The sequence below is a fragment of the Cucurbita pepo genome, chromosome LG11 (genome assembly GCF_002806865.2).
Source record: "Cucurbita pepo subsp. pepo cultivar mu-cu-16 chromosome LG11, ASM280686v2, whole genome shotgun sequence".
Classification (NCBI taxonomy): domain Eukaryota; kingdom Viridiplantae; phylum Streptophyta; class Magnoliopsida; order Cucurbitales; family Cucurbitaceae; genus Cucurbita; species Cucurbita pepo.
Genome location: NC_036648.1, coordinates 2,169,369 through 2,193,764, shown reverse-complemented (window position 1 = coordinate 2,193,764; position 24,396 = coordinate 2,169,369). Strand labels below are relative to the sequence as shown.

Sequence of the window (24,396 nt, the reverse complement as noted above, 5' to 3'; positions counted from 1 at the left end):
GGATCAAAAGCCCATGAGTTGAGTTATGGCCCATCTTAAAAGCCCATGGGCCAATTCCCGATATTGATGTTGCGCGCGTCCCGTCAGGGACACGAAGGTAATTTAGCCATATATTTAAGTGAAAATGGTACTTTGCACGGTCTATTAATTCCTTCCCGCTTCCTCGTCGCTGGCTTTTGTTCGTTCGTTCGTTCTAGGAATCGCACTCTCCGATTCTCGTAGAATCATTTTTGCTTTCTTCTTTAACGCTATCAATCTTGGTCAGGAACGTCCGCTTTCCGTTTCTTTGCGCTTTAATTGAATCTCATCTGAAGAATTGCTTTCAATAAAGGTAATCAATCACGTTTTGTTTCAGTTCAATTCGTTTCGTATTGTGAAATGTAAATTTTAGTGCAATCCATCTTCTAGTGTTTTAGCTCAATAACGATGGTTTATCGGTTGATAGTATTCTCAATTATTACTGCTGAATTAGCGTCTCGTTCTGAAATTTCTCGTATGTGATTGCAATAGCATGAAAATTGAACGTGTTAGTAAGATTTGGTGTTGCGTGCTCAACCGAGTTAACCACCTGATTACTTGGCCTATCCTTCGATTTAACTTGGTTTTTCTAGTTGATTTAGGTTTGGTTGAATGTTTTGCGGCCTTTGTTTGGCAATTCTCCGCGGTGGATTTATGCCGGATTCTGATATCATTAGCTTTCTTAGTTGAACTTCGATTTCCTTTCTGATTTAGCGGGAAATATCTGGTGTTTTGAGGTAGGAGCAAAGTATTTCTGCAGTTGGTATTCGCGTACCTAATAATGAATAATTTACTCTTACTACTTATCCGAGAAATCCTATACAATTTACCTAGAACAGATCGATTGCGAACATGGTTGAGTTCTCTCTATAGGAAAATGTTTTACACTTATGTTATTAGTTTGTTGTTTTGTTGCAAAGATAAACTACGAGATGCTAGGATGTGGCTGATGAGGTAGTTGCAATGTATTTCTGCAGATGATTTTCTTTCATCTGTTTTAAGATGGTGTTTTATTGTATTTGTCTACCCTTAGTTATGGAGTCTATTGAAATCAGACAGCCTGTAGTTTGTCTAAGTTATCTTTTAGTGTTCTCCCGAGAGTATTCCATTATACGTAGAGAAGCAAGGTTGTGATCTGGTTAACTTTCCTACAGAATACGTCTGGATACTTATGTTCTATGACCATTTGCATATAATGTCCGAGTTTATTGATGGCAACATTCCCTAGTTCTCTCTAAGATCCCACTCCTCTCTACATATTACACACTTTTTTCTGCCACTTCTGCGATAAATTTCTTTTACATGTCATGTAGTTTTGAGATTTTTGAATAAGAAGTATCAAGAGAAATGCTCTCTAGCCAAATTATTTTAAAGGCTATTGCTTCTCTTTTCATCATTTATTCATTCTTTCTCGACTAAAGATGTGGTCTCTTCTATCTCGCTAGCCTCTATTACCTAATATTTGGTACTGGGTGTTGTATTTTCATTGTTAAAGAATTTGTTTAGAACTTTGGAAGGAGGAAATTAGCCAATTTTTGAAGGCATTGTTTGTGAGTTGGATTTATCCGAGTAAATTACATTTTATGGTCTTTAATGATAGGGAAATTTTTTCTGTCTTTATCATTGCAAATTGCTTAGTTTCTTAAAGTCGGTATTCTACATTTGATTGAATTGAATTGTGCACCTCCCCCCGCACATATGCACCACCCAACAGAAGAAAGTACTGTCGGATATGGTAGGTGGTGCACATATCCAGCTCAAAAGATGGCAGCAAGCAGCAGTTGCACTTGGTTCAGCAGTAGGTGCCTTGTTAGATCCACGACGAGCAGATCTAATAGCAGCTCTTGGGGAAACAACTGGAAAGCCTGCTTTTGAAAGGGTCCTTGAAAGGATGAAAAAAAGTGCTGAAGGCAGAGTAAGTTTTTAATCAAGTAATCTTATGTTTCATGTTTCCATGTTTCCATGTTTCACATTTTTTCATCATTTGCAAGGGTATTCACAAGGATTGAATGATGAACTTAATGATGATGAAGAATACCAAATAAAAAAAAGCTACCTCTTTATCTTGGAATAGAATGGTTATCGTGTATAAATTTTGGAACTACTTTTATTTGAGTGCTCCAGAAACAACATAGGTTATTTGCTTGATCAAATTCATATTTGAGAACGAATTGGGACTTATGATGTATTGGGTTGATTTGCTTGTGTATTCCTATGTGGTCTTGTGATTGGCTGAGTTGTGTTCATGTATTCCATCCTCCCCCTCCCCATCAGGGCGTCCTTTCCTCCCTTGGAAATACAAACATGAAACACTAGCGGAACCAAAGTGCTAGTGTCGGAAATGCGCTAGAACATAGGATTTGGAGCATTTGAACTTTTAAAATATACTACGACAAAAACAAAATCAAAGTGTATTTACTTTTTAAATTTTGGTCACAATTGGGCAATGCAACTAAGTTGGAACCCCTCGATTTAACCTTTGAAATGAATGTTTTAGTTTCGTTTATTCCCTGATCTGCCCCAGTTTAACCATTTCATTTTTTTCCAGTTGGCTATCATGGAAGCCATCATAAATTTTAAATTTACTTTGAGGTGTCTTTGTCATTTTAACTCGGTTCTTTTCTTTCTGTTAATGTCATTTGTCCCAAATAAACTTCAAGATGTTCCCAGTTTCTGCTTGCTAAATATATTTCTCACTTGACTCTCGTAAAATTCATTTTTAGATCGTTCATTTGAATATAAAACTTAAGAATAGTTTAATTAGTTAAGGCATATATCATCGACCTGATTCCTTCACCCTATATTGTTGAACTCAAAATATGAAATGACAGAAATTTCTTGTTCAGGCAGTGTTGTTGGAGCGACCTCGTGTATTATCATCAGAAGTTGGTCATGCATGGGACCTTCCATCCAACACATTTGGAGCTGCATATGCTAATTTTATGGGTTCCAGGAACTTTTCTCCAGATGACCGACCTCCTGTTCGATTCATGGATACTGATGAACTCAAGTATGTTGCCATGCGAGCTCGTGAGGTTCATGACTTCTGGCACACCTTGTTTGGTCTTCCCACAAACTTGATTGGCGAGTCAGCATTGAAGGTTATTGAATTTGAGCAAATGCACCTTCCAATGTGCATGCTGTCTGTTTTGGGAGGCACAGCTAGATTCAATGACAGACAGAGAAAATTATTCTTCCAGCACTACTTCCCTTGGGCTATCCGTGCTGGCATGCAGTGCACAGATCTCATGTGCATATATTATGAGCGGCACTTCCACGAGGATTTGGACGAAATGCGGGCGAAATGGGGAATAATTCCTTTACCTCCTCCCCAAAGTTAACGTTTTGCTTGACAAGTACGATGAAGGTGTAAAATCAACCAGAACTCACCTCTTATTTACTTACTTGCAAGTGGCGGTGTGACGGTTTGGAATGACTTTAAAAGTGTTTAACAACTGTTTTCTTGTACACTTAAAAACAGTTTTTAAAGCACTTAGAAAGATATTTTAAATCGACCTTTGCATAATTACCTTTCTTCTACTAGGCATTTGTAATTCAATTACCTTTCTTCTACTAGGCATTTGGAATTCAATTATGTGCGTGACTGAACTGTCTTAGGTCTTAAATCTTGACTAACAATTGGTCTGATTGATAATCCCTAGGAAATTATGGTCATAGGAGCCTAACCAGGCTCATCTCTATCCATCTTGATGCTGGCTTCGTTCATGGTTGTCATCAGAATAATCTCCTGATAAGGTATGTAACCAACAGCCATTATTAATTTTAGACAATCTGCTGTCATACATATTTCATTGAGCAATTTTATTTGGTAGGCTTGTGCATTATTGACCATAGGATCGAGTTCTGTATCTTGATTGTTAGTGCAAAATGTAGAGAATATTTGTAGTAATGAGTATTTACTCTATATTACAACCCAAATTGGTTTCTTTCAACGTAAACTAATTTTGTTATTTCTTAAAAATATCTGGTTGAAAAAGTTGAGATTGAAAAGTATGGCACAACCTATGATTTCATTAGTTATAATTTGATAAACATTCTATTGGACTATAGGAAGAAGAAAAGATAAAATGGTAATTCATTAATGAACTATAGTGACCGTTATTATCGCACCCACAAAGTTTAAATTTAAAAATTGAACTTCAAGCTCGCATGAGTAGAAGTTTGTGTTCTTCTACCCTATGTAATTAAAAATTTCATATAATAGAATCTCTCTTTCCTTTTTTAAGGTTGAATCTCATTTTAGACTCTGTTCTATTTCATTAACTTTTAAAATTTGAAGCTGTATTCTTTAAAAATTTTAATTTTAAAGTTTATTTTAGTGGCTATTTTTAATGAAATAAAATAAAATAAAAGTCTCTCAACAGATTTAATTAAAATATCCAAATTGGAATACTCATCCCCTAACAAATAGGTGCTTAGCCAAAATCCTACCCAAGGTTTAAGATGTTGATAAAAATAAAAAATTGAAGAAAACATTTAATTTAATAAATAAACATTTTAAAATTTAAAAACGAGTTAAAATATTTATTATTTATATTATTATACATTAGTGACTTTTTTTTTTCTTTTTCTTTTTTTGTTTATTTTCTAACGAATGAATGAAGATTTGATTTACTTCATATATTGAAGTCTAACCTATGAACACGTAGAAATATGGATATGTTATTGAAATTTAATATTTTGATCTTGATTCTAATCCTACAAAGGTAGGATGTCAGTTGGGAAAAAGGTCTTCTCTCTCTTTCAAGTATACCTTTGTCTCCAAGCAAGCTTAGTATATCTTTCTTAGGAGATTTTCACGATTACAATAAAATGTAGAAATATTAACGGAGGGAGTAGATATTTTAGAAAGGTTTCTTTATCTCTGTCTCCTTAACAACCTTCCTTAACGGCAAGGTTTCTTCTCTCTCTCCCTCCCGCTTTGAACAACCTTTCCTAAAAAAATTGCCCACCTCCCTGAAATACATCCCCTTCTATAAGCTACTTTTCAACGTATTTTGTGATGTCCAAGAGGAGAACAAACTACCATGGTGTAGAAACCTTCCCCTATCCAACGCGTATTAAAGTCTTGAGGGGAAGCTCGAAAGGGAAAGCCCACGGAAAAGTCTAAAGAGGACAATATCTGCAAGCGGTGGATCTGGCCGTTATAAATGGTATCAAAGCCAGACATCGGATGATGTGCTAGCCTTCTCGCTATTTCCCAAAAGGGATAGACGCGAGGCGGTGTGCCAGTAAGGATGCTGGGCCCCAAAGAGGGGTGGATTTGGGGGCGGTCCCACATCGATTGGAGGAAGGAAATAGTGCCAGCGAGGACGCTGGCCCCAAAGGGGTGGATTGTGATGTCCCACATTGGTTGGGGAGGTGAACAAACCACCGTTTATAAGGGTGTGGATACCTTCCCCTAACAGACGCGTTTTAAAGCCTTGAGGGGAAGCCAACGAGAAAATTCAAAGAGGACAATATCTGCAAACGATAGATCTGAACCGTTACATATTTTCTAAATGTTTGTTTTGGTCCGTGCATAGGTCCTTTCTTTTTATTTTTTTAGAGGGAAGGATTTTAAACTCTGTTCTCTGTTATATTTTATTGTTTTCAAGTCGTGTGTGTTTTGGTTTGATGGCTTTTTGTGCGGTGNTTTAGTGGCAGTGTTTGATGATAAGGCATTTATTTGATTAAATTGACACCTACAATATAGGATGGATCTCTGAGATCCATGTCTAAATGGGATGATACAGTATGGGAAGAGAGAAAAAGGTAGATTATGGGAGTAAAAAAGCTGGGTAAAAATTGAATAAAGTGAGCGGTGGGGAAGACTGAATAGAAAGGGGAAGGTGTTCGGATTCTGAGAGTGAGACAGGCAAGTTGGGGCGGCGCCGTTATGGGCATTGTGTGTGCCAGTAATGTAAATGTTGCCACACTGCCCACTGTATTTATTTTTCACTGTACCGTACAAAATCCACAGAAAAAATTTACTTTTTCACTCTGAATTCTGAACCTGACCTGTCCATACCAATTCCCCCCCTCTCCTTCTAGGGTTTCAGCTGTCTGGCCTCTAATGATATGGGAAGTGGGAACACAGCCCTCACCATTATCACACTCCACCATCCCACACCTTTGTGTTTTATTTTCATAAATCTTATTCTTCTACTATATTGTTAGGGTTATATCCACAAGTTCTTCAGTTTGAGATTTGTTGGTAGTTTATTACCTTAAACAAACAGTGGGTTTCTTTTTTTTATGAATGTTTCAGCATATTTTTCTTTTTTTATGAACATTGATTGATCTTTGATTTCGTTAAGTGTTAGCTGACCTTGTTGGTAGTTTATTGATCTTGTTAACTGTTAGCGGAATTTGTTGGTAGTTTAATATTCTACATAATAGATATATACTATTGTTCTTGTGAGAATAGTTAAATTGCAAAATTTAGGGTTTCGATTCGTTTCGTTCTAGCTTTTTACCATATATTTCATCATTGAAACTGATTGTTCATGAGTTGTTGGAGTTATTTAATGTTTTGGTTTTGTGCATTAATTTCGATAAATTTTATACAAGTTTAGGAAGATTTTACCCTTTCTTCCATGTGTTATTTTGTTGAAATAGGTGAGTAAATTGAGCCAAAATTCAATTTTGGCGAAGCTTTGTGTTTAGTTTAGTTTGATGTTGAAATTAAGCTTCAAAGATAGGAAATTGGTATACTTGACCAGGTTTTGGGTAAATTTATATATATTTTTCCTTTCCCCTAAATGTTTCTTACCTCTTTTCCTTCTCTCTTTAAATTTTGGTCTTTTGAGCTGTTTTCGTCCATTTTATGAAACACTTTTAACGCTGTATTTAGGCTCGTAATAGTGATTTAGAATGATGTGATTATTTGTAACAGTCATACGCAATGTCTCAATTTGTAACAGTCCAAACTTTTCAAGGGTGAACTCTGAGATCTCACATTAGTTGAAGGGGTGACGAGATATTTCTTGCAAAGGGGGTGAAAACTCTCCCGACATGTTTTAAAATCTTGAGCGAAAGACAAAAAATTTTGAAAGATGTTGGAAAAGCTCCACTGTTTTGAAGTCTTTGTGTGTTCATTTGTATTGTTTTTTGTAGGGTACATTTTTTCATTTCATAGCAAAATAATGCATGTAGGTTTCAATGAATGATAAATAACTGACAAATTTGTGAAATGACCTTTAGGGCTGTTTAGTACAAATCTGTAAGATGGTAAAAAGAACAGAGCAACACTTGCACTGTTAAGCTCACTAGATGACTATTTTATTTTTGGTTTTTTTATTTTTTTTATTTTTTTTATTTTTAAAAAGAAAAATGGAATTGTGTTTGTTAATTGATTTTTATTTCTTGTTCTTGTTCTTTTGTTTGGTTTGATAACGGTTTTTATTTCTTGTTATATGAAATTTTAAAATAAGTGTCAAATCTTTACTATAATTTTCAATTTAACATCTTTAAAATTTATATTATATTTATTTTTAGATATTCATCGACCGACGGAGGAGGGAGATTTTTTTTTTAAATATGTTATATATTTTTTAATTAGAATTTAATGTTTTAAATACTTTTTTTTTTGTTATTTTAAAATTTGATTTAAATCTTAGAAACATATCTAAAAATAGTAAAGAAAACTAGAATAAGGTGCATTTTATGGAGAAAAATATATTTATTTTTATTGACGAAATAAATATTCTAGAATCGAGACACACTTTATGAATACTTACGCTATAAAATTTAAAGAATTTTCTTACAAAAAAAAAAAAAAAAAAAAAAAAAAAAAAAAANACTCCCTCCGAATTTACAATTTTATCCCTTTAATAGAAGATTAATAGCAAGGGTATGTTTGCAATCTTTTATTCTCTATACCATGTAGCCAAGATTTCCCATTAGGAAAAGAGAAGCTGAAATAAAAAATACCCAAACTATGGGGGGTTTTAAGCAAATTTTAGTTCGCCAAAAAAGAAAGAAAAATTACAATCAGGGACTGAAATGCAAAAAAAAAAAAAAAAAGATATAAAGAGACAAACTATTCATTCAATATCTGTAGGGTATAAAATGAGATTCCATTAAATCCAAAAAATGTAAGCATAAAACCCACATTATATTATATTCTGAAAAAAAGAAAAAAAACAAGAAAATATATATATAATATAATATAAATATTATCTTGTCGTTCAAAAAGAAAAAAAAAGGAAATAAAGATCTGGTGAATCAATCTCTGATTAAAATTAGTACACTCGTGACCGCTGCCATCTTTTTCCCCCACACTGTTTGGAACCACCAACACTCAAACCCTTCTCCCAATAATTTATAATATATATATAACTCAATTTCCTTTTTTTCTTTTTTTTTTTAAATATTTAATTAATTATTAAACTTTTAATTTTATGTCTAATTCAGTACTCGACATGTTTATATGATTTTAAATGTTTAGTTTTGAGATCTAAATATATGAAATTTGAGTAATAATAAATATCTTCATTTGGTGTGTTTGTCTAGATATTAAATATCTAGGAGCTAACTGTTTGAGATATTAAGTATTCGTTAAGATCACTTAGCGTTTTTGGGTCTACTTGTAGTTGAAAACGGAAAGAGAGAAACGGGTTTCGTGTTGAAAAATCTTAGTTAAATATATAAGAACCTAATAACTTCAAACTTTTCGAGTTTTGTGATAACTCAAGACATGACCTTCGACATCTCTAAATAATTGTTATCTCTCTCGTCGAGAGGTCAAAAGTACGCTAAGTTATAATCTTTCGAGGACAAAAATACAAGATTTTGATACTATTTTTGTTTTTATACTTTTGAATTTGGTTCGTTTTGATTCTCGTACCTTCAAAGCGTTTATTTATTGTCGGTAAATTTTCATCTTTTATTAATTTTAGTCATGGTGCAATTAAAAAGTGCCTAGTCCTTTTATTCTTGTTTTTATCTCATTTTTTTATTATAATATATAAAATTTACATTAACAATAATAGAAAAGCCCATTTTTTAAAATTAATTAAACTAACCTTAATTTCATTATTTAAACTAAAAATATATATTTATTAGTAAATAATAGAATATAAATTTATTATACAAACTCAAATTTTCATTATATAATTTTTAATTTTATATATTAAAGAGAAAATTTGAATAACTTTAAAAAAAAAAACACCTGAATTTGCTGACGTGTGCAGATGGAGATAGTTGTATTCCCGGAATTGCCCTCTGACCCACAACCAGAAAACACTTTTTAAAAATCAAGGTGGACATGACTAGTGGGTGGGCCACCCCGAATCCGAATCCGAATCCGAATTCGATTTTAACCCGAACCATTCCACCTCATCTATGATTCCCGTCGTGATGTGCCCCGATAAATTATTCGAGGAGGTTGTACTATTGTGGTTGTGGTCATTATTATGTATCGTTGAATATAAGAGAGAAATAAAATAAAATAAAATAATTTTGAACCCGAACACTCAAAGTATTAATTTTTCTCATTCAAATTCACTGTTCGCAGCCTTAATTTTAAAACTCCCGGAAAACTTTGATTCATAGGTACATAAACTTTTGAATTTGTTTCTAGTATATTATTGACCTAAAAATTATTTTTAAATGTTAAATATATTCGTATGTGTGATGTAAAATTTATTTGTGGATGTCGACTCTCGATCTTTCTTTATCTTGGAATTTATTCATTTTTTTTATTTTTGTGTTTTTTTTCTTTGTTTTGTGGTCGTGTGGGCGTGTTACTTGTCTCTTGTCTTGTTTTGACTATGTTTTTGTGTCTTGGTCTCGAGCTACTAATCTTTATAGAATAAATTATTAAAATTTAAGTATGTCTTGTTTTGACTATGTTTTTGTATCTGGATCACGAACGACTGATCTTAACAATTTAATTCTAAAATAAATTATTAAAAATTAAAAATTTATTAAACCCGATATAATATATACAAGTTTAAGAACTTATTAGATATAAATGGAATGAGAATAGTCCCGATAAAAACAAAAAAAAAAAAAAAAAACCCTAAACCCTAAAACACCCAATAGTTTTAACCACGGTTAATTATTTTTGTAACCATGGTTAAAAAAAACACTCCCGCTTCCTATTTAATCTGTCTCCCATACACTTTCCCTCCCGTCTCTTCCCCTTTCACACCGTCCCCTGTTTTGGCGCCAAACCACGATGTCATCACAAGCTCTCAACGCCCTTCTTCTCCACTTCCCAATTTCCATTACCCAAAGCTTCGAAGCTCTTCTTCTCAGCCTTCTTCTTGTCTCCATTTTCGCCTTCCTCCTCCACCCTGGCGGCCTCGCCTGGGCCATTTCCAAGTCCAAAACCACCGCCTCCGCCGCCATTCCTGGCCCTTCCGGCCTCCCATTCATCGGATTACTCCATGTCTTCACTAATTCAACCCCTCACAGAGCTCTCTCCGCCCTTGCCAATCGATTCAAAGCATACCCTTTAATGGCCTTCTCCGTTGGCCTTACAAGATTCGTCATTTCAAGCAATCCTGATATTGCCAAAGAGATTCTAAACAGCCCTTCCTTTGCTGATAGACCTGTAAAGGAGTCCGCTTATGAGCTGCTCTTTCACAGAGCAATGGGTTTTGCTCCTTATGGTGAGTATTGGAGGAATTTGAGGAGAATTTCAGCTACTTACATGTTTAATCCAAAGAGAATTGCTGGTTTTGAAGGGTTTAGGAGGGAAATTGGAGCTAAAATGATGAGGGAAATTGAGAAATCCATGGCTTTAAAAGGGGAAGTGAGAGTTAAAGAGATTCTTCATTTTGGGTCTTTGAATAATGTAATGATGACTGTTTTTGGTAAGTGTTATGAGTTTAATGGTGAAGGAAATGGGGCAGAGCTTGAGGAATTAGTAAGGGAAGGGTATGATCTTCTTGGGATTTTCAATTGGAGTGACCATTTTCCCTTCTTGGGGTTCTTGGATTTACAAGGTGTGAGGAAAAGGTGTAGAGTTTTGGCTTCTAAGGTCAATATATTTGTCGGAAAAATCATTGAAGAACATAGAACAAAGAGGAAAGAACAAGAACAAAACAGAGATTTTGTCGATGTTCTGCTTGATTTGGAGAATGATGACAAGCTATCAGATTCCGACATGATTGCTGTTCTTTGGGTATGTCCCTTTTCTTGTTCTTACTCGTTATGTTCATAATCACTGTCTTTAATCACTCAAATGGTGATTTTGTCAAGAACAGAACAGAACAGAGCAGCTTACTCTGTTTTTTTTTTTTTTTTTTTTTTNAGAGGGACCGACACAGTGGCTATACTTCTGGAGTGGATTTTAGCTCGAATGGTAAAACACCCAGAAATCCAAATGAAAGCCCAAAACGAAATCGATTCATTAATAGGCAAAAGCTCTCGACCCATTACAGATTCCGACATCCAAAACCTTCCATATCTTCAAGCTATTGTTAAAGAATGTCTTAGAATGCATCCACCAGGGCCACTTCTGTCATGGGCTCGACTAGCGACCGCCGACGTTCACGTCGGCGGCCGTGTGATTCCGGCGGGGACGACGGCGATGGTGAACATGTGGGCAATAACCCACAACGAGAGGGTTTGGTTAGAGCCAGAGAAATTCGAGCCAAATCGGTTCATGGAAGAGGAAATTAGTGTAATGGGGAGTGATTTGAGGTTGGCTCCATTTGGGGCAGGGCGAAGGGTTTGTCCGGGAAAGGCTATGGGTTTAGCCACCGTGCAGCTCTGGTTAGCTCAGCTGCTTCGAGCTTACAAATGGGTGGCGTGTTCTGAAGAAGCCGCCATTAATGGCGGCATCGATTTGTCAGAGTGCCTTAAACTCTCTCTGGAAATGGAAGCTCCTCTGGTTTGTAGAGCCATTGGGAGGAGGGTGGGTTTGGCAGAGGAATGAAGAAGAGGAACACGGCGGCGGCGGCAAGTGGCAGATGTTGTTAAAAGGGTTGTTTTTTTTTTTTGCTCTTTTGGAGCTGTCCCCGGCGGAGACAACCAGTTCGGCGGCGGTGGGGAGCTCACAAAAAGGGTTTTTTTTTGGTCTTTTTTTTGGGGGTTTGGGGAAGCATAGAAGTTTCTTTTGTGTTTGGTTTTGTTGTTAGTGGTTAGGGTTTTGTCTTTAGGGTCAGTTTGGAAGGGCACGTGGTTGGTGATATGCGTAATGGAATCTTATGCTTTTGTATAAAGAAAGGAACCCTTTAGTTATTATTCTGTGTCTCTGTCTGATAAGTGTGTCTTAAAAATGGAGATTCTTAAGCATTATATGATATGAGACTCTTAGAAATGGATTCAAATTTTAGGGTTTTTTTTTTTTTTTTTTTATGCATGTTTCTTGTGTTGACAAAGAAATAGAAAATATTTTCGGGTTTTCGATCTTTAGCTACTTGAAGCTTTCTTCTTTGATCCGACAAATCGTAGGGTTATAATTTTACGAGGGCTTCCTTTCTGACCTGATAAATTGTAGGGTTATAATTTTACGAGGGTTTCCTTTTTGGCTCGACTTGTCATAGGGTTATAATTTTACGAGGGCTTTCTTTTTGGCTCGACAAGGGTTATAATTTTACGAGGACTTCCATTTTGACCCGATAAATTGTAGGGTTATAATTTTACGAGGGCTTCCTTTTTGACCCGACATGTCGTAGGGTTATAATTTTACGGGAGTTTCCTTTTTGGCTCGACAAGTTGTAGGGTTATAATTTTACGAGAGCTTTCTTTATTACCCAAAATGTCGTAGGGTTATAATTTTACGAGGGCTTCCTTTTCGACCCAACATGTCGTAGGGTTATAATTTTACGAGAGCTTTCTTTTTGACCTGACAAATTGTAGGGTTATAATTTTACAAAGGTTTCCTTTTTGGCTTGAAATGTTGTAGGGTTATAATTTTACGAGGGCTTCCTTTTTGATCCGACATGTCGTAGGGTTATACTTTTACGAGAGCTTCCTTTTTGACCCAACATGTCGTAGGGTTGTAATTTTACGAGGGCTTTCTTTTTGACCCGACATGTTGTAGGGTTATAATTTTACGAGGGCTTTCTTTTTTATCCGACAAGTCGTAGGGTTATAATTTTACGAGGGCTTCCTTTTTGACCCGACATGTTGTAGGGTTATAATTTTACGAGGGCTTCCTTTTTCACCCGACAAGTTGTAGGGTTATAATTTTACGAGGGCTTCCTTTCGACCCGACATGTCGTAGGGTTATAATTTTACGAGAGCTTTCTTTTTTACCCAACATGTCGTAAGGTTATAGTTTTACGAGGGCTTCCTTTTTGACCCGACAAGTCGTATAGTTATAATTTTACGAGGGCTTACTCAAGTCATCGCCTTTCCATCTTTAGTTACTTGAAACTTTCCTATTTGGCCCAACAAGTTGTAGGATTATAATTTTACGTGTTTTCATTAAGTCATCGTCTTTCATTCTTTAGTTGCTCCAAACTTTCCTCTTTGTCACGACAAGTCGTACGGTTATAATTTTACGAGGGTTTACTCTAATCATTCGTAAGTACGGTATTTCACGTTTAATTATTCAAATTATCAATATACTTATCCGTGAAAGTTAATTTTTTTTATAGTATAATATTACACATTTTGAAGTCGAGATTTAAAATTTTTACTCCGTTATCAATATCTTAATTAATTATCTTTGATTCGTAATAAAATATTATTTTTTACGAGCTAATAAATAAATAAATAAATAAATATGGATGGGAAGGAATGAAATATGTTGCATTGATGATGAGCTAGAAGCTATTCCCAAACGATTTAAAGCGGAATTAGATTCTTAGAGTAATTATTATTTTTGGCATAGAATATTATGGTATGACGATTCCCTCGACAAATAATATCCCGAGCGTTCCAAATTTATACCGATATTAAAAATCTTCCTCATCTGATTTACATAATGTCGGGTGAAATATACAGCAACAATCAGTGATAACCTTCTAGACAATTTCAGTTACGTCATACTCCATTTCGAGACCTAAATCCCGTACATGACAAACCTACGTCCAATCGTGACTACCCAATTGGTTAACTTTTTAAGTATCTCACTTTAAATCGTCCAATATGGCTCGTGCCCTCTTTAGATACGATTTTTACAGATTTACGAGTAACTTAACCTAACTCGAGTTCAAGTATAGTTCCACGAATATATAGATATAAAGATACATATATATATACATATATAGAGTAGTCGAAACGTTCGTCTTTTTTTCCGTTCGGTGAAAAATATAGACGTTAATGGAGAAAAGGTAGACACCTTTTGTGCTGAATTGGTAAAAACTTGGATGCAAATGATATTTGGATATCCAAACCATAACTTTTTGTGCATCCCATAAGTGGAAGTCCTTTTTGTGCACCCCACATTTCTTGTTTGATTCTCTTAGTATTCCCAATTTATTTATACACATCTTTACTCCAACCTATTCTCCCACTTCCCCTTTTAGTCCTTTTCGTTTTATACGACTTTTGCACCGCTTTTTTTACGTATCTCGGATTCGAATTTCAGGTCTCGATAAAGATTTTGATGAGATAACATACCTCGAATCATCCCTTTTCGTAATATCCTCTCATGTTATACAAAGTAATAGCGTAGTTTTTGCGTACGGGACCTGATGCGAAATATTGGATTCTTGACTAAAGAAACGTGAAACTATGAACGAACAAAATGATGGGTCGGGGGCAGAATTGACTAAAGAAACACGAAACTATAATCGAACAAAATGATGGGTCATTGGTAAAAATATATGTACGTTGAAGAGAATTTACTTTGATTAGTGAATGCAATTCCGCTGTATTGTATATGAATCATCCCTTTTCATAATATCGTCTCGTACACTAGATAATAACGTAGCTTTAGTGTACTGGGTCGGGTGCAAAACATCAGATTCTTGACTAAAATAAACACGAAACTATAATCAAACAAAATAGTGGGTCATGGGCCAAAACATACGTACGTCGAAGAGAATCTACTTCGATCAGTGAATGCAACTCCGCTATATTGTATATGAATCAATATCGTCTCATACACTAGGTAGTAGTGTAGCTTGAGTGTACCGAGTCTAGTGGATTCTTGACTAAAAGAAACGCGAAACTATAATCGAACAAAATAGTGGGTCATGGGCAAAAACATACATACGTTGGAGAGAATCTACTTCGATCAGTGAATGCAACTCCGCTATATTGTATATGAATTATCCCTTTTCATAATATCGTCTCGTACATTAGATAATAACGAAGCTTTAGTGTACTGGGTCCGGTGCAAAACATCAGATTCTTGACTAAAAGAAACCCGAAACTATAATCAAACAAAATAGTGGGTCATGGGCAAAAACATACATACTTCGATCAGTGAATGCAATTCCGCTATATTGTAAATGAATCATTCCTTTTCATAATATCGTCTCGCACACAAGATAATAACGAAGCTTTAGTGTACTGGGTCGGGTGCAAAACATCAGATTCTTGACTAAAAGAAACCCAAAACTATAATCGAACAAAATAGTAGGTCATGAGCAAAAACGTACGTACGTTCAAGAGAATCTACTTTGATTAATTAATGCAATTCCAGTACACTGCAAATGATGATGCCAAAGATTTATTTTTTACATCGAGAAGTAATGAAAAGCTTAAAATAAGTGGGAATCTAGAGCTATAGACCGTATATTTAAGATATGGATTAATATTCCCGGGCCTCCATCATTACCTAAATGGCATTAAATTTGGTAATTTAGTATTAAGTTAATGTGTTTGAACATATGAAACATGTTGATTTCCCTATCTTCTTAATGGAATAAAATTTTGATATCATTTATAAAAGAAATCATATCAATAAGAAGGTTTTGTAACCATCAAAGTAGATATTATGGGAATATAATGCTAATAATCAACCATCAATCCACTACCAATAAAATAAAGAATGGAGCACTTATTTCATTTTTAAACTATATAATTAAATTATATAATATAGTTTTGATGTATATTATATATCATATACTTATCCATTTAACTATCTCGATCTCATTTCTTTTCCTGGACGTGTAGCTTACTTTTACTTCAGTATAGTAACTGTGGATAGTATTAGAGACGAGCGTTAGGGTTGCAATTCTCGAACTCGAGCTTGTGCATATTTTTTGTTTTCTTGAGAAATTATGCAACGTTTTCGTTTTTGGGCCAAAAGAAATTGATTTAAGAGTAACGGTTCAAAAAGTACTTTGAATTTATATCCCGTGATTATTAAGAGACAAGTCCAATGGTTCGGGCGAAACCCATTTCCAAGTGTAACGAGTAGTGTGTATAGGACCCGTGTAAGCTAAGAATAAAGCAATACTTGTCCACTTTTTAATCGATTTTTCGTCGAGTTGAATTCTATATGATAAAAGGCAAAAAGCCCGTCTACTTATGGGCGAAACGAGGAGAGGGTCTGACAATCATACCACCACGAAAAAAAAAAGTGTTCCCCTAGGTAACGTGCACGTACGAAAGCATTTTCCTTTCTCGAGCGTTTCTTTTAAGAAATTACAATTCTACATAATCACGATATAAACCGCAGGCTTGTACCATTATGCTCAAGAGCAGAATCTAAGCTTCAGCCTACCTTCGCACACCTTCGTTACTCTTTAGGAGGCATCCGACCCAGATAAACTACCCACCTTGCAATGTTCCGCCCCCCAAAAAAATAACTCGGTGCGACGGTTAAGCATCCTTAGACGAAAGAGTGGTTTTTCAGGATTGGTCGATGTGTGTCACCACCTCCCACCTATCCTACACATTCAATCAAGGTTGTCACTACGAAGCTATAGTTAAGGTGCACGGGGTCTTACCGTCTAGCCGTTGGTACTCTGCATCTTCACGGAGAATTCAATTTTACCGAGTCCATGTCGGAGACAGCGGATCAGATAATAATGACAAAATAAACAAGAGTTCATTGGATAAAAAGAAACGACAAGTACGACATACTTTTTTTTTTTTTTAACTACGAAACCGATCTCGTTCCTATCTTAAGATGCAAATCTTAATAATCAAATAATAAAATTTGAAAAGTGAAACAAAGATTATAATTTTTTTTTAATAATTATTAATTAGGGTTTCAATTAGGAGCAAGAATCATATCTTGGGAAGAACTAAACCATGTTTAATTGCTGCCGGCGGCTAAATTTATTTATAAATAAAAAGACAAATAAATATTAAAATGTGTTTTTTTTTTGGGTTTATTGGGCATCGAATATTCCAAACTATTTAATAATTATCGTAAATTAAATTGGTTGGTTATTGTTTAATTAGCTTTTGATGATTCTTTGTCTGAATTCGGTAATGAAAGATTTGGAATAAAGAAAATAACATTACTACTTAAGTTTATAATGCTTTGAGACATAATCTGATTTTATTCTTTGCTTCTACAAACATTTTTCTTTTCTCTCTCATAATAGTTGTGTGGTTTTGTTCTGCGGTCGTGGTACTAAAAGTGACGTTATTTGTCGTAAATATTATTGTGAGATTTTTTTGCAATGTCGGCACACTTGTCTTGGTCGGTAGTGTACTCCTGCTCGTGTGTCGGAGGTTGGATTTTGCACCTGCTATTTGGTACGGTATTTGTAAATTGTATGATATGGGCATGAGAGGGTCAATGCCTTGATAAGAACTTGGATGATGGATGGATGGATGTTTGGGATGTTTTGATATTATGAATGACGAGTGGGTTTGTTCTCGATGACATGACTGAGTTAGCTATGATGGCCGATGACATCCTGTGATTTGGGATGGCACATGAGGGTCATGTTAATTGGGGAACAAGGGTGACGCATTGGAGACCTTTACCCTGAGTAGAGGTAAGGTCGAGCCGAATAACTTGGCTTAGTGTAGAGGCAAATTGGTTGTGTCGCAGGTGATTGACATGCATGCAGGCGGCGTGTGTGGCCACGAGCAATGTTTGGTTAGTGAAGACAAACCTTAGCCTAAGGTCTGACGAAGCCACGAAGTCGGATGAAAAATGAATATGGGGCTTGAGTTTTTCTTAAGCCTGGTCGTGAGCGTGTCAAGATCACGACATCGCACGGTTGAAAAAGTATGACCATGACAGTTGGTATCAGAGTCACACTTTGTTTGTCTAAGTCGGATAAGACAAAAAAATTGAGGGTTGAACGAAGACTTTGCAAGTGTGTCATGAATGCGGCACGACAGTTGCGAGTCAGATCCAATTTTGGAGTCAAATGGGTATTCGACGGACTACGCACAAGGTTGTATGTACGCTTGCCAAAATGATGTCTACCTAAGAAGGATTGAAAATGTAACATGTACTATATGTAGAGGCATGATATCCACCATTCCTAAGCCCTGTAGCCTAAGTAAGCTACCCTGTAGCACATGCATGCGTCACAATGTGGGCGAGCGTCACGGGACAAGCGGTCTCGGGTGTCTTCCTTAAAAGGATCTTTCAGTGCCAGTATTGCGTTTGAGCCTATGTATGGAGGTTTTATGCACCCATTATCTGTAACGTATGTAGTAAATGGTTTGGCATGAACACGAGAGAGTCCATCGCTCGAGTGAACCCGGATGGATGGATGTTCAGGATGTCTCAATGAGATGGTTGACACATTCCCAACGGATGTGTCCAAACAAGTCTAGATAGCCGATGTGTCTCGAGACATGAGATGACACCACGATGCATGGATCATGTTGTTGGGAACCGAGATGCAATAAGATGCAACATTGTGTTGCAACTATTGAACATGCACACACAAACGACATGTGTGGCCAAACAAGCTTAGATTTCGCACTAAGCGATGTTTGAAAGACGAAGGCAAACGTCGTTGACAGCGACAAAGTCACAAAATCAAACAAAAAATGAATATAAAACTTGAATTCCTCTCAAGGTTGGTCGTGAGTGTGTCAAGATCACGACATCACATGGTTGAAGACGTACGACCGTGACACAAACTAACTATTATGTTTATCTACCAATCTTGAACGAAAGAAGAGTCTTCTCAAGGATCAACCCTAAAAAACTAAAAAAACCAATTGGGGAATTAAAACAACAATGCTGTCGCATTAAAAACTCCTGATTTCTAGCTCTTCTTTCAATAAAATTACAAGTTTTCAGCAGAGGTAAGCGTTGTTCAGCTTTTCAAACTATGCTTTGTGAATAGAATTAACTACAGAAACAAAACAATGCGTAAGCTTAACATGCATATCAGCATTGTGAATAGCAATAGAAAGCTCAGAGAACGGCTGGTTTTCCATGATCTGCCCCTCTCTCTCTTTCACTTGAATTGAAGCAAGTTCAAATCTCACTAAACTTCACCCTCTTTTAACTGTTCTGTCTTAATGCCTCGGCTTCAGCCTTAGCCATGGGATCGTCCTTCGTGTCTACCTCGTCTTCTTTTTCCCCTTCCCGCTCTTGGGCTACTTTTTTCCTGTGCAGTTCCTCAGCAGCCTGCATAGTTGCTCGATTCTCCGCCTGAATCCGCTGCATTTCCTCCTCTTGTTGCTGCCTTTCAAACCATGTATCCGCATCCGCCCAAACTATAATTTAAAGGAAGGCGTTTGTTTAGTAACAATTAGGACAAGAAGAGGGGGAAAATCATTCACTCGGACCCATTTGCAAGATCACTATTGCAATGCATCACATTTCAATCATACAAAAACGTCCAGTGAAATGGAAAGGGAATGATGAAAGACAAAGTATACAACTATCCATGGGAACTGAACGAGGCTGCTAACTTCAAGTTAGTAGGCCTCTACACCAGTCAATAACACACAAGTGCCAAGATACGTTCTGAAATCAAAGGAGTTGAGGCAATCAGACAGTGCCAGCCACTCGGTAGTAGACGTGCAGTAAAGCTTTAATCACTCAATTCTAAACTCACAAAAGATGCAGAACAAGTAGTGATGATACAGGAGCCCACAAGAACATTGAGGGGAAATAGACATCAAAGAACAGTCAAGGAGATGGAACATATTTTTGTTTTATACGACAAGCTGCGAGAATTTGAACCTCAAACTTCGTAGATGCTTCAACTACTAAGCTAGTTCATATTGGCAGGAATGGAGGAAACTATCAGCATGCTAATGCCATAGATTGCAATACTTGTAATTAGCAACCAAGGCAGGAGATTTAGATACATAAACATAATCTAAATAAATCATAAAATGACCGAGTCCAAATCTTAAAACAATTTCCAAATCTTGTTCTAAGGTTTAAACTTCGGACCAGAAAATGATAAGCTGTTTAAATCTAATTTTGGTCCAGAACTTCCACATTAACCAAATTTTAGTTTACTTTTTAAATTGTTAGCTTCTGTTCCTTCTCTGAATTTTGCATATGAACCATTTTCAGTCTTTGTTTAAACTTCTGCTTTAAGATACATGTATTTGATTTGAAATCAAATAAGAAATCAGCTAGTCCGAAACTTTTTATTGCACTAACAAAACATTTGAAATTGAAAGAATGAAAATTGAAGATTTAGAATATAAACAACGAACCACTATCGTATGCAATGCAACCAAATAAATTGCATAAATTCTATTTCTATTTTCAAGGACTCCTATCATAAGCATGAAATTAGAGCAAAACAGGTAATCGAGCACAGCCAAGAATTTATCAATCAACAATGAGATGTAACACAAGCGGAATTTCACAAATACAGAGAAACAATAGATGAAAATAATTAGGGTTTAAGGAATAGGGGAACTTACTAGGTTGGGCAGCCCATCCTTGTTCACCACCCTTAATACGCTCGGGGAGGGCATAGTTGACAGTGAGGACACGGCCGTAGAGCTCAGCACCGTCCATATTATCCATTGCGGCGGATGCGTCTTCCTTCTCCAAGAAAGTGACGAAGCCGAAGGAACGGTGCTTCTGAGTGGCTTGATCCAATGGAGTCTTTACATCTTTGATGTCGCCGAAGGGAATGAAGGCTGCGTGTAGAATAGACTCGTTCACCTCCTCCGCCAAACCACCAACGTACAGAGTATTCTTCTGAACAGCCTGCGCCATTAGAGGCGTTTATGCTCTTTTCTTCAGGATTCTTTTGCTTCGTCGTCGCCTATTTCTTCTCTGTGCTTGATCGCTTTTTGTTCTTGTTTTTGGGCCTATTGGGTTTGTTGCGTTCTTGGGCTGTATGAGACAGTATGGGCCTAATATTGGGTTTTTGGGCCTAGGGCTGTATGGGTTTTTGGGCCTATTGGGTTTGTTGCGTTTTTGGGCCGTATGAGACAGATGGGCCTAATATTGGGTTTTTGGGCCTATTGTGTTTTTGGGCCTATTGGGTTTGTTGCATTTTGACGCTGAGCCGAGTCGGCTCCCGGCTCCTATGCCCCTAGCTATGCCTTGCTTGGTCCTCCGACACGGTGGAGGTTTCGTTTTAATCTTTGACCATTAAAAACAATCATGTGGAAGTAACTTAATTCGACAAATTGATGTGACATTTTTTAATGTGTTCGGCTCTATTCTCTTGACCAAGGAATGAGGAATGTTTCTCGTTAGATTAGATAGATTCATCGTTGTTGTCTAAGACTAACTTTACTCATTCATTGTAAACTGTCATTTTCGTCATTCCTATCGCCCAAATCCATAAAAAATCAAACGCCCATGTTACAAAATGAACAAGAACGTACATGTCAAGACAAGCAAATGAAGAGGGTCAATTCTTATTGTAGATCTGGAACATTGGAAAGAAGATTGTTCCTCGTTCCCTTCCACCTCGACGACAACTATATGCAACTAGGCAACCGAGAAACGTCACCAACTCTCTAGGTATAGGCAGTGGTGGCAGTAACACATAGTAGCAGATGCAACATGACGACGACAACAACAAAGCTGTCAAAAGACGAAACTGTTAAACGGTTTTAAAAAGTTTACCTGATAACACAACCTCGAGATGTCATCGCCCTATTGGGCTGAAAGAAGCTACATGGTCACGTCCAATGAAACAATGGAAATAAATACACAAATCCACTAGCTAACAAGAAAAAATCTCTCTTCTCGAACAAATAACCTACAAATCATTGTCCGAAGATTTTGAAAGAAATAAGGTTTTCTAAGAAGCAAAAATGTGATCAACTCCCTCAACTCAACAAGCCAACAGCCTTCAAATGGCATTGCAATCACTTTTTGAGCAAGTATAACCAGCCAAGTGCTACAGACATACCAAGTACTGCAATAGGAACCCCCCAGTATTGCTTTGTCAAGGTCTGAACCCGAGCTGCATAACCATCTGGTTCTTTTGTTTCGAGTTCTGGGATCGCTGAGGAAGAAGGATCGAGCTCGCCGATATAGAACTTCTCCATCAGCTCTCGAGCATCTTTGCTATGACCAGCATCTTCAAAATCATCTGTAGCATCTCTGCCTTTGATGGGACAAAAAAATGCAGTGTTCAGATTTGTGAGAGAAGAATGCATCACAAAGTACAAGCATACCATACCAGTTGCAGCCACAATAACATCATCTCCACCAGGATGCTCGTCCAAATATGATGTCAAATCGTATACCTATGAACGATAACATGTCATTTTGAAGTAATGTCAGAACGCATCCTCTCGAACAAAATATGGTAAAAGATAACACATTTTTACTGGTCAGAGGAGGTGGACATGTTGTAGAATGGGGTCAATGGAGAATGTGTGGACAGAAAATTGATCGTGGACCGAAGTAAAAACGAAAGTATCAATATTTTGGCAAAGATGGCGAGCGAGGAAATGGAGGGCCGATGTTTCAAACACGCAACTAAAACATCAGTTGCCTCTCAAGAATTTTGAATCAACAATTTGTCAGAATTGACACATCCAATCCAATAAAGTATCAGATTCAAACAGTAACATACGTTCTAAGAGGATATTGAAACTTCGAGTCGTATTTGAATTCAGTATTGGAATCCCTTACTTTTGTATTGTTAATTCTAAGAATTTAACATGACAATGAACTAGAAATCAAAATAAATCTATTGGTTCAAGAGTGAGCCATGTTGGTGAGTTTCCATCCATCCATCCATCCACCATTCTTTTACCTTCTACTTTAATCCGGTTATCTCCACTCTGCCTCCAAGAGTGGGAACAAAACAAAGTTGGATAGTAGAAGAAGAAACTTCAGGTGGATAGGAGAAATTAAGGCCAAGAGATTTCATCAGATCTCAACTCCTAAAATGGTTTATGAATTCATGTCTATTTTAATCAGACAGTTACTTAATTCTAAATAGAACTTCATTTAAACTTAAAGAGTCTCGATCCTCATCAATTACAACTATCATAATCAACACTTACCTAAAATCAAGATAACCTACAAACAATCAACAACATGAACACTGTATAATGGAAGATCAGAAATCAAAAAATCTGAACATGATAAGATTGTTTACTTCATTTCTCACCATCACAGTGACAAAGTTCAGCTAATTCCAGTCAAAATATGGCATCAACTTCCCATCCCCCAGCCAAAAAGACGACAATCAACCACAAAAATTGAATTCAGTCCACAACTCGAGAGCGCCTTAAACAAATTCCGACCATAATTTAGAACACATCTCGTGGAATAACAAATCGAAAAAAGAAAAAAAAAAAACTCAGAAAAAAATTCCATGAGAATCATATGGCGAAGCACATACATGAAGAGAATATTGTAAGGCCGACGAACGGAACAAAAATTTGTGAAAGAAAATTAAGTAAGGCCATGAATACTATCAGAGACGTACCTTGCCATCGATAATGATCCAACAGTCGTCGTTGGAACTGTGCTGTGAGACTTCTTCAATGGAATAGAGGGCCGAAATGCTCGGCATCGATCCCTTTTGACAATTGTCGACTAATCGCCGCCGCGGTTGGTTCGGCTTCGGAGGGATGTTTTTTTCAACGACTCGCTCCCGAAATATCAAGCTTTTTGGTGGGCTTTAGGGCCTTATCCATTCCTTCGCTGGCCCATAATGGTAGCCTCATTGGGCCGAATCTCGAGATTGGCCCACAATGGTAGCCTCATTGGGCCGAACCTGGAGACTGGCCCAATTTAAACTTTCCTAATGGGTAAAATTTCCTTTTTTTTTTCTGAAAATATTATATTCCTCAAACTTTTAATATAATATTAATATTTAAAAAAATAAAAATTCATCATTGAATTTTTTAAAAAAATTCAATAATACAATTAATTACGCAAATAATGGATACTTTTACTGTATTTTTTATGTCAGGATTTAAAATTTAAGATGTCAACATGAGCATAACTTAACGATAATTAGCATGTACTCTTTTTTTCGAGGTTTGAAGTACAAATAAATTAACCATGTCTGAATAGACTTGATTTTAAAAATTATATAATTTTAAAAAATATAATTAAATATTATCATAAATTACACATCTTTTAAACTTTTTAAAAAACAATGTATTACACAAATTATTAAATTTATA

General features: G+C 36.2%; 4 protein-coding genes across 5 annotated transcripts; 2 read left to right on the top strand and 2 right to left on the bottom strand.

The window, feature by feature from the left end:
* Positions 1-161: 161 nt before the first annotated feature.
* Positions 162-7,289, top strand: LOC111805456 (ubiquinone biosynthesis protein COQ4 homolog, mitochondrial-like). Of its 2 annotated transcripts, XR_002816674.1 has the most exons (5): positions 162-331; positions 1,733-1,933; positions 2,865-3,385; positions 3,681-3,774; positions 6,945-7,289. XR_002816674.1 is itself a non-coding variant. In XM_023690563.1 (4 exons), exons 2-3 carry the CDS (start codon positions 1,751-1,753, stop codon positions 3,357-3,359), a joined length of 678 nt encoding a protein of 225 aa, XP_023546331.1. In that variant the 5' UTR covers positions 162-331; positions 1,733-1,750; the 3' UTR covers positions 3,360-3,385; positions 3,681-3,971. The 2 variants fall into 2 exon arrangements, 1 of the variants encoding a protein (XP_023546331.1); XM_023690563.1 differs by lacking the exon at positions 6,945-7,289 and having other exon boundaries at positions 3,681-3,971.
* A 2,875-nt stretch (positions 7,290-10,164) lies between these two features.
* LOC111805457 (cytochrome P450 78A5) lies at positions 10,165-12,308 on the top strand. The gene is made up of 2 exons (XM_023690564.1): positions 10,165-11,171; positions 11,289-12,308. Exons 1-2 carry the CDS (start codon positions 10,205-10,207, stop codon positions 11,909-11,911), a joined length of 1,590 nt encoding a protein of 529 aa, XP_023546332.1. The 5' UTR covers positions 10,165-10,204; the 3' UTR covers positions 11,912-12,308.
* Positions 12,309-19,031: 6,723 nt separating this feature from the next.
* On the bottom strand, positions 19,032-21,072 carry LOC111805009 (peptidyl-prolyl cis-trans isomerase E). The gene is made up of 2 exons (XM_023689865.1): positions 20,701-21,072; positions 19,032-19,527 (listed from the first exon to the last, which is right to left on the bottom strand). The coding sequence occupies exons 1-2, from the start codon at positions 20,999-21,001 to the stop codon at positions 19,313-19,315; spliced, it is 516 nt and encodes a 171-aa protein (XP_023545633.1). The 5' UTR covers positions 21,002-21,072; the 3' UTR covers positions 19,032-19,312.
* A 560-nt stretch (positions 21,073-21,632) lies between these two features.
* LOC111804993 (cytochrome b5) lies at positions 21,633-23,846 on the bottom strand. The gene is made up of 3 exons (XM_023689843.1): positions 23,691-23,846; positions 22,428-22,494; positions 21,633-22,352 (listed from the first exon to the last, which is right to left on the bottom strand). Exons 1-3 carry the CDS (start codon positions 23,775-23,777, stop codon positions 22,111-22,113), a joined length of 396 nt encoding a protein of 131 aa, XP_023545611.1. The 5' UTR covers positions 23,778-23,846; the 3' UTR covers positions 21,633-22,110.
* Positions 23,847-24,396: the final 550 nt, after the last annotated feature.